Consider the following 10,270-nt stretch of genomic DNA (forward strand, 5'->3'; position numbering starts at 1 on the left):
AATTTAACATATTTTCTCATATTCATACCAAGTATTCTATTTGTTTTTGCAAGTTTGTAAATACACTAAGCTTAGATTGAAAGTAAATATTTAAGAGGAGAAAAAAGTCAAACTAATATAATAAAAGTAATTAAAGAAGCAAATGAGCAAAAGTGATAGAGGAAGAATGATAGTAAATTAAAAAAGATGAATAAAAAAAATATTAATTTCTCTTAGTTGGAAGTAAAGAATTCCCTTATCCTCCCCTAGAGTAAATTTATACCTTAAAATAAAGGACTAATTTCTATTTTCACCATTTTTCATTACCATATAATTAATTCTTCTACCTCTCTAACAATTAAATTTCTTTAATCATCTATCTAACTAACTTTATTTTCCTAGTTTGACTTTTATTTACCCCCATAAATATTTGCTCTCAATCCAAGCGACCCTTAATTTAATTTTTTATATTTCCATCTATACATAAATAAAATTATAAAAAGCTAGATATTTATACGAAACAAATTAAATAAAATTTCACTTAGTTATGTTTTAACCTATAGATTAAAAAAAATACAAACTAAAAATAATTAATGAATGATCCATATTCCCAAATGGGACATTTGACATAAATAGGAGAGAGCATTATATATATATATATATATATATATATATATATATATATATATATATATATATATATATATATATATTATGTCCACATTAATCTTAAAAGTTAGGTTAAAGTTGGCTTTAATTATGCAGTATTGAATACATATCGGATTAAGTATCTTTCAAACACGTGAAAGTGTATGTAATATTCCAATAGTTTATTTAGTGGTGAAACCACTAAGAGAGTCCATAGTCACGTTTCACTAGCCAATGATGAATCATGACCACATGCAATAGTCAGACTCAAAAGAATGTTGCGCCATAATTTGTTCTTCAGAATAAGTTGATGCATTCACATTATTTTGTTCTGAATAGTCAAGCTTTGATTGATACACATCCTCCATGCTATATATTCTATTTTGTATCGTCTTATGCATTAAATTTATTATATTTTTATTTTAAGTTATAACTAACTTTTTCCAAATTCTCATCTATTTATTTTTTTTATATTTTTATTTCATTTACATATTTTTTTTGCATTTCCTCATAAATTAAACATCAGTAAGTCTGAGACTGTTTCACCGTAAGACAGGTTCATATAAGCAGTCCAAAGTCAAACTTACATAACAGTTAACTAAATAAATAGTTTTTTTTCATTAGATTTTAAGAAATTAAAAATTGGGTCAGGCCATATTAAGTCGTCTCATGGTGAGACAGTCTTAATAAAAAATTTGTCATCAAACATTTTTATTGGACATGTTAAAATTTGACCCGATTCGAAATTAACCTAGAATGCAGTAACTCGTGACTCGAAAATGACCTAACCTGAAAAATATTAGCCTATTAGATTGACAAGAACTAAAGAGTCAAAAACAATTCAAAAATCATCTCAGCTTGTTACTCAAAGCTTGAGAGTTACCAAGCTAATAGGGTTTTGGTGAATGGTGATGTGTTACCTAGTGTAAAAACTTAGAAATCTTTACTACACGTGATATTATGTGTATAAGTGCATATCTTTTGATCTTTTATCAGGTAGTTGTTTTTCTTAGAAATGATGTTTAATCATGCTATTGAATTTTGATTTGTAAACAAACATGCCGACTGTTATTGAAACGAATGGGGAAGCACTAAATCCAAATCTTCGAGGGCGTTAGGTGTGAACAAAAGAATAAGACATAGTATAGCATCAATCGTACCTCTTTTAGAAAAAGGAAGAACTTTTAAATTTAGAGTTATTATAGAATTTGACAAGTTTTTGGTTGTATTTCAATGCCCATGATGAGTTAAGAATCAATCAAACTACATACTATCTAATCGAGGGCATGGAATTCTGGTGGACTACTAGCAAATATGGGTTGATGGAGAATGTAAAAGAGTTATTTAGAAGAGAGCAAGTTCAAAAAATCTTCGGGAAAAAAAGGTTCCATACACCGCATGTGGATAAGAATAAATCAAATGAGTTCGTCCGCTTTGAGATGGGGGACATATCATTTGGCATTCATGAACTATTATTTTGAGAATGCCCTATTAACACTAAGAAAATGTAGTGCTTGGAGTTAGATTTGTCATATGAGGAATCGAAACACATCAAGAATGAATATGTGAAATCATAAAGTAATGTACATAAGGACAAACAAGTAGGCTATGTAGTACGGCTGGAGATGGAGAAGACTAGAAGAGGAAAGAAATCATCTTTCAAATTGTTGACCCACAACGGTAATGATGCTAAGAATTTTGATGGGTTTTAAGGAAACCCACAATGGAACAATGAAGTTCAAAGGTCTGATCGAAAGAGTTAGAAGCTATATGTGGAAAGGAACGATATGGAAATGAATTTGTAATTATATAAGGTGCAAGAAGAATCATTCTTGTGAGGACTAAATTGAAAACTCGGTTTAGTGAAATTTTCGATCATTAGAAAATGCATAGAGAAGAGCACAAAAAATACTTGTGTATTGTGTTGCAAACATTAAGGGAGCATAACTTATACGTCAAGTTGTCTAAGTACATGTTTTGGCTCAAATAAGTGTCTTTTTAGGGACATTTTGTGTCAAAGAATCAAGGCAGCTTAGTAGACCCTACTAAATTTGAAGTGTTTATGATTAGCCTGCACCTAATAATATCATGGAGGTGAGAAGTTTCTTTGGTTTGACAGATTATTCATTAATGTTTTGTTAAGGGTTTTTCAAGCATAACTCGACCTATGACCATTTTGATGAAGAAGGAATAAATTTGAGTGATCAGAGTAGTGTGAACAAGCCTTGAGAATTCTAAAAGAGCATCTAACTACCGCACTGGTTCTTACTTAACCTGACCCCATGCTGGTATACTCAATGCACAATGATACCTCAAAGAAATGTTATGGTTGTTCTTATATGCTTCTTTTCATTTCATACCTCAGGAAGTTAATTACCCCTACCAATGATTTGGAATAAAGCTATTGTAGTCTTTGCTCATACGATGTGGAGACGTTATGTGTATGAAAATGTTTAATTTATACAGACCATCAGATTAAAATATGCACACTCACAGTTAATTTTAATGCATGTGTATCAAAGGAGGTGGTTAGGATTGTTTAATGATTACAATCTTGAGTTTACCTACAATAAAGGAAAAGCAAATTTGGTAGTTGATGCTTTTCATTCTTTGGCTTCTTAAGTAAATTCCAAGGAATTTATACGAGTATTTTCCCAGTTGAATTTGAAAATCATTTAGAAGGGGGAACTTGAGGAGAGATTGGGGCTTTATCCATTGAACCTTTGCTTTTCAAAGAAATTTTAAGTAGTCAGGCTCAAGACCCTAAGTTGGTCAAGTTGATGTCACCATCTAGTGGGGAAGCGTCAAAAAATGCTTGATTCTTGAACATAAAAGTTTACGTTTTAAGGGCCAACGGTGTGTAATTTTAAGTATAATGTACATCCAGGGGCGATAAGTAGTATCAGAACTTAAAACTCATGTTTTGGTGGTCAGTTATGAAATATGATATAGTAGATTTTATTTCTAAGTGCTTAACGTGTCAAAAGATGGAAAGTAAGTATGAGCGACCAACTAGTTTGCTACAACCGTTGGCATTTCCAATGTGGAAATGATATGATATTCAGTGGATTTTATTGTGGGCATACCCCGTACTAAGGTAGGTAACGATATCCTATGTGTTATTGTCGATTGATTAACGAAATTTGAACGATTCATTCTGATGAATTGTAAATGGGAGATGGATCAGTTGGCAAAGGCATTAAGTATGTTGTATGTTTCCATGGCGTTCCTCATATAATCGTTTTGGACAGTTATGCTCGTTATCTATCTTACTTTTGAAAGTCCTTACAACAAGCTTTGGAATCACCTTGTTATACGATATCTCTTTTTACGTTATGAAAGAGGGTTAGATTAAGAGAATAAATCAAATACTTAAAGATATGTTGTGAGCTATGGCAATGGAATAATAAGGATATTGGGATGAACACTTAGATTAAGTTGAATTCTTGTATAATCATAGTTACCAAGCTATGCTACATATGACCCCTTTTAAAGCACATTATGGGAGGCAATATCGAAGTCGTGTATGTTAGGATGATTTTCCGGTCAACTAATTAATTTATGTCCTGATACATTACTTAAGATATCAAAACTAATTAAGCTAATTAAGGATAAGATGAAATCGACACAGGATCGACATAAGTTATATGCTAATTTGAAACAATGATAGAAGGAGTTTGATGTAGGAGATAAGGCTCTATTGCGTGTATCTCCGATGGGTGGGGTGGTCAGTTTTGGTTCACAGGGAAAGCTTAGTCAAAGATTTATAGGAAAGTATGAGATCACGATGTTATATTTATCACTTTAATTCCCAAAATCACATGTAAATCCATAAAATAATTAAACCATAGATCATAGAAACATACCTTGCGAATCCATAAGATTGTATGCGGAAGCCCTAATGGTATTACTTCTTTAGGGTTTGCTTGTTATAACTTCCACCACTATGTTTTTCTTTATGTGAAAAATCAAATGATACTTTTCAAAAATATCCCCTTTTAACACTATAATGATGGGTATATATAGTATTAAGAGTTCTTTAAGTCTAATGGGCCACAACCCCATTATAACTTAATGGGCTATATTTATAAACACGTGGTGGGGCCATAACCGCTTATAAAATACTTTAGCATAATATCTCTAATTTGTCCCGATCACCAAAAATAAAGATATTATTATGGTATCTACACAATATTATTTTCACGACATTATTGCCTTTAAGCCTATTTAATCTTTAATATACCACTATATTATTGGCTATACTAATGACGATCCACACATTATTATTTAACATGTGTGACCCATATTACAAAGACCTTACACACGACGCATGTGGGGAAGCTAGAATATTGTTTGACCTTCCCAAATTTTTTGGGAAAACTGCATGATGTTTCTCATGTTTCACAACTCAACTGTTAAGTTCCAGTTGCTTCATACGTTTTGAACCTTGCACAATTAGAGTTTAATGGAACATTATCCAATGAAGAACCATCTCTTTAGATCTTGGATACTAAGATTCGTAGTACTAAAAGAAAGGATATAATTATGGTCAAGGTTTTGTGGTTTTATCATAAGAAATACTCCCTTCTATTCACCCTATTTGACCCATTTATATTTAGGCACTATTCACTTATCACTCTTAGTTTGTATTTTACTCTTAATCTATAAGTTAAAACATAGTCATGTGAGATCTTGTTTGATTCGTCTCAATAAAAAGATTAATAATAGATGTAGGATCAAATAAGAAAGATTTTAAAATGAGAAGGGTGAGAAGGATTTTTGTTTGATTTTGTTTGGTTACTATATATACAAAAAATGATACTATGTTATAAATTAAGAACATTTTAAAAATTATTTCATAGTTACCTTTCTGTGTAACATAATTACTTAAATAATTATGAGTTTTTGGCTCAATGGTGATCATAGATTTTTTTTATTTTAGTGAAATCAAGGGTGTAGAGTCCTTCTTACCCTTCTCATTTTCAACTCCTTCTCAATGGATCTCTCCCCTATATATATATATAATGTGAATATTTAAAATTTCTTTTTAATGAAATTATGAAAAATAATAAATGGTAAAACAAAATGTATTATGAATAACTTAAGTTTATTACAACAATTAAATAATTATATGTTTACAACTGATTCACACTTTTAAAATTAATTCAAAATGATTTATTTTAATAATGCCTAATTATTTTTTATTTGAATAGTTGAAAGATTTTTTCAATTTTTTTAAAAAGAGTCGAAAAAGTTACAAAGTTAGTCTCATTTTAGTGATCTTGAAAAAAAAGACCATCTGTATAATTTTTATTAAAATAAATATATATAGGTGAAATTATCTATTTAGTAAATAAAACTACATTTTTTTTAGAAAGTAGGCCGCAAGTAGTTTGCAATTGCATGTCAATGAAATTATGAAGTGAGATGCAAAATTCATGTCACTTATCCCAATTCCTAGACTATGTCACTTTATCCCTGTTGATTGGTTGTTCAACGGACAATAGGTCACCCTCCGACCTTTTTAGTTAAAACATAGTCAAGTGAGATCTTATATTTATTTTTTTCATAACTATATTTTTATGAATAAATTAACTTTAAAGGTTTTAATAAACCAATATAAATTTATTTATTTTTATTATAAAGCTCAACTTTTTTGAATAATTGAATGATTTTTTGAATTTTTTTAAAAAAGTGTCAAAAATATTACAAACGTTTCAAATTAAGATCTTGAAAAAATATTGCCGTTCGTATAATTATTTTTTAAAATTTATTTATTGGTGATATTACCCATTTATTAAATAAAACTAATTTTTTAAGCAAAAAGGAATATGAAGTAGATATATAAGTAGCAATGACATGCATTTGCATATCAGTATAATTATGAAGATATAATTATTCTACGGTTGTAAATAATCTTGAAGAAATAATTTTTCTATATCAAGATATTATTCTCTTTTATTTTGGAAATAATATTGGAAATAATATGGAAAATAATACTTTGTAAATAATAAAATTTACCAAATTTTCGTATGCATGTTAAACTGTACTATATTAGAAAATAATTTTCACTGCAAATTTACCTACCGCATCAATATAAAAATGAGCGGAAAACTTTTTGTTGAGAGTCTGACACGTGTTAGTCCTGTTTCTTCATTAGCGAATAGTGATGTTATAAAAATTTAATGATATGAAAAATAATATTATTTTTAGAAAATTAATTCGTTTACAATATAAAGTTAATTATTACATCTTTTTATTTGTTATGATATTATTATTATTATTATCATCATCAAAAGTGAATAAATAATTTATTATACAATAATATTAAAACATATACTCATAGTAATTATTGATAATTGAGACAAATAAAATTTAAAAAGTTTTCAACTATGATAGATAGGAGGAAGGATTTAGTTGAAAAAATAACCAAGTTAGCTCATTTATTATAGGAGTATGATGATGATTTATTATCTAAATTAAAATAAAGATTTACAGGTATATTATTTTTTTAGTTTATATAAAGAAATATAGTATTTCAATATATTATCACATATTTATAGTCAATCAAAAAATATTACATCTTTTAATGAGTGAATTGTTTCCCTAAATATTAAGTCAAATATTAAAAGTTTCCTTATCAATAATAGAAAAGTGCGGAAAAATTTTTAATGACATGATACATGTCTCAAGTCGTTTCTTCATTAGTATATTTTATTGATTATTGATTTTATGAAGAAATATTTAGTAATCAAATTTAAGGTACTATAATTAATTCAATATAATCATAATATTTTAATTCATTATTTTCCCCCTGAAAAAAGGTACTATAATCAATTCAATATAATCATAATGTTTTAATTTGGTCAACTAGAAAAATATAATCATAATGTTTTAATTAGAAGAAAAATATTTTCACGGTTTAAAAAGGGTAATATAATCATAAGATTTTAATGTAGCCAATTGGAACAAAATAGGCAATATGCCTAAAAACATAGAATAATATAATTAATCAATATAAATTGACAATATAATGTGGTCAATTGGAATAATAAATTAGTCCTTTTGAGTAATTCAGATGAGCTATTCTTTTTGTTTTTTAAAGTTATTTTCATAAAGGGTCGTTTGGTTCGCACAAGGGAATCATAATGAAATAAGGAAAGGGAATGAAGGAGAAAAGAATGGATTCCCCTAATTTAGCCTAGTCGTTTGGCTTTGTTCAAGAAACGAAATGAAATGCTCATTGATTCCCTTTGTGACTGTTTGGTTAAAGTTAAGGAATCAAATTATGAGTTTTTAAATTCTTTTATATCTTTTCCAAAAATAACTAGTTATTATATGATAAACTTGAAAAACTTATTTTTTAAAAAAATATCATTAACCTGTATCATTTTTTCCTGTAATATGAAGAAAAAAAAAAAATAACTCTAAATAATATCTTTCTAGCTCCATTGATTACAAATAATAATAATAATAATAATAACAACAACAACAACAACAATAATAATAATAATAATAATAATAGAAATAATAAAATAAATAAAATTAAAAACAATTTTTTTTTTTTTAAAAAGTTACCAGTCGCACAAAAAGTGTGACTGTACCTAGGTCGAGTCACACTTTTTGTGCGACTCGACCTAGGTACTGTCGCACTTTTTGTGCGATTGGTATTTTTTTTTTAATTTCGAATTATGAATTTTTTTTAATTAATTTATTTTTTAAGTTGTTGTTATTTAAATAAATTTTGTAATAAATTATTTTATTTTTATATAATATTATATTATGATAATGTTATTATAATAATTAGTTTTGAATTTAAATAATTTATTTGAATGTTTAATTATTTTTTAATATAATAATAATATATTAATTAAAATTTAGTTGTTAATTAATTTTTAAATTTTTATTAATAATTTTTTTATTAATTTAGTTGATAATAGTGTTATTAAGTCCAATAGCAAATTCGTAATTTTTTAAAGTTCAGGGGCAAATTCGTAATTTAATTAGGGGGTGGCGATAAAATGAAAAGAGTGGCGAATTATAACAATACCCATAAATCAAAGTTCAAATTTTAAGTGATGGGTAATGAAGTGGGGGAATGAGAATGAAAAAGTCTTGGGGAGGGTGGGAAATGAGTGTGGAATACTTTTGGGTAAACACAAAAATAAAAAAGGGGAAAAAGAATGATAGAAAGTGACAAACAAACAACAACAAAGAGAATTGGGTCTGTCCATTTCCTTTCCCTTTGATTATTACACCCAACCAAACAGCCCTTTAGTGTTTAAGGGATTAAAAAAAGTCTAAAATGTTGGATATATATTTTATGGAATAATAAATTTAATGAAGAAAGAATAGAGACATATATTTTAAAATAGATACTCTATTAAAATAAAGTTAATAGAAAATATAGGGACTATGATAATTTTAAGTAACATATAAAATTGTTGTATCCCAATAATTTATATTTATACAATAATTTTATAACAAAGCATGGGTTTCAAACGAGTTTTTCGTATAACAAAGTGGAAGAGGGAAAAACAAGCGATCATGGAATAAATCTGAGGAAGAGTGTTTGATTAATGGTTTGTTGGAGATAAGTGCCGATCCTTCATGGAAAGCTGATGGGAGTTTCAAAGGTGGTTTCAAGAATAAGTTAGAGGAGAAATTGAATGAGAAGTTTCCCGGGTGTGGGTTGAAAGCTATTCCCCATATTGAATCAAAAATCAAATGGTTTAAGGATAAATATAATGTGCTAACTGAAATGTTTCGCACTTCTGGTTTTTCTTGGAATAATGAAAAGAATATGATTGTTTGTGAAAGGCAATCTTATGAAGAATTTTGTAAGGTACACAAATACTTTGACTTGTTTACAATTTGTTAGAAATTATAACATATTGTAAATGACGTATCTTTTTTTATTCCAATTCTTGTTTAATTTCAGCAACACAGAAATGCTCAAGGATTATGGAATGTTCCTTTTCCATTTTATGATCAATTGTCAATTATCTTTGGTGCCGATCGAGCTACTGGAGTGCAATCTGAGACTTTTGTCGAAGCTGTTGAGAATCAAGAGAAAGAGACCATTGAACTAGATAAGGGTGATAGTGATGAAGACGATGAATTTGATGATAATGAGTCCGTCAACCAGTCAAAACAATCAACTCCAAGTGAACCTTCTTCAAAGAAAGGCAAAAAGGAAAAGGCTCCAAATGAACTAGCAAGGAAAAGGAAGAAGCCGGAGGTTGTGGATTTAACTTCTTCTTTTAACAATATGTCTTCTAGCTTTTCAAATCATATGAATGAGATGAACAAGCACATGTCTACCATTGCAAGTGCCTTCTCTACTACACAACTACATGAGCAAGCTATCATGGCTCGTGAAGAAGTTGAGGAAAATAAAAAAAAAATTTGGTTAGTGAATTGCTTCGCATAGAAGGATTGACAAGATTTGAAATGATGGAAGCTTCCAAGAGGTTGGCCTCCAATCCAAGTGAACTCTCACTCTTTTACCAATGCCCGGATGATGAGTGGAAGAAAGAGTTTATAATCAACCTCATTCATCCTAACTTGGATAAGTGATGTAATGAAAATGCTTAACTTATAAAATTATGTAGACTTTGTGTTTAGTTGTCAAAAACATATA

At 28.5% G+C, this 10,270-nt stretch overlaps 1 protein-coding gene across 1 annotated transcript; it reads left to right on the forward strand.

The window, feature by feature from the left end:
* Nucleotides 1–1,685: 1,685 nt before the first annotated feature.
* LOC130803717 (uncharacterized) lies at nt 1,686–10,146 on the forward strand. Its single transcript, XM_057667917.1, has 6 exons — nt 1,686–1,740; nt 3,879–3,972; nt 4,088–4,151; nt 4,298–4,401; nt 9,151–9,472; nt 9,569–10,146. Exons 1-6 carry the CDS (start codon nt 1,686–1,688, stop codon nt 10,058–10,060), a joined length of 1,131 nt encoding a protein of 376 aa, XP_057523900.1. The 3' UTR covers nt 10,061–10,146.
* Nucleotides 10,147–10,270: the final 124 nt, after the last annotated feature.

This window comes from Amaranthus tricolor, chromosome 17 (assembly GCF_026212465.1).
Source record: "Amaranthus tricolor cultivar Red isolate AtriRed21 chromosome 17, ASM2621246v1, whole genome shotgun sequence".
Classification (NCBI taxonomy): domain Eukaryota; kingdom Viridiplantae; phylum Streptophyta; class Magnoliopsida; order Caryophyllales; family Amaranthaceae; genus Amaranthus; species Amaranthus tricolor.

What these genes read in the sequence shown, in the direction of transcription:
- LOC130803717 (XM_057667917.1), top strand. Translation starts at nt 1,686, where the DNA reads ATGCCGACTGTTATTGAAACGAATGGGGAAGCACTAAATCCAAATCTT. An exon ending in AAATCCAAATCTTCGAGGGC is followed by an intron (nt 1,741 to 3,878) that starts GTTAGGTGTGAA and finishes CGTTTTGGACAG; the next exon opens with TTATGCTCGTTATCTATCTT. An exon ending in TTTTTACGTTATGAAAGAGG is followed by an intron (nt 3,973 to 4,087) that starts GTTAGATTAAGA and finishes GTATAATCATAG; the next exon opens with TTACCAAGCTATGCTACATA.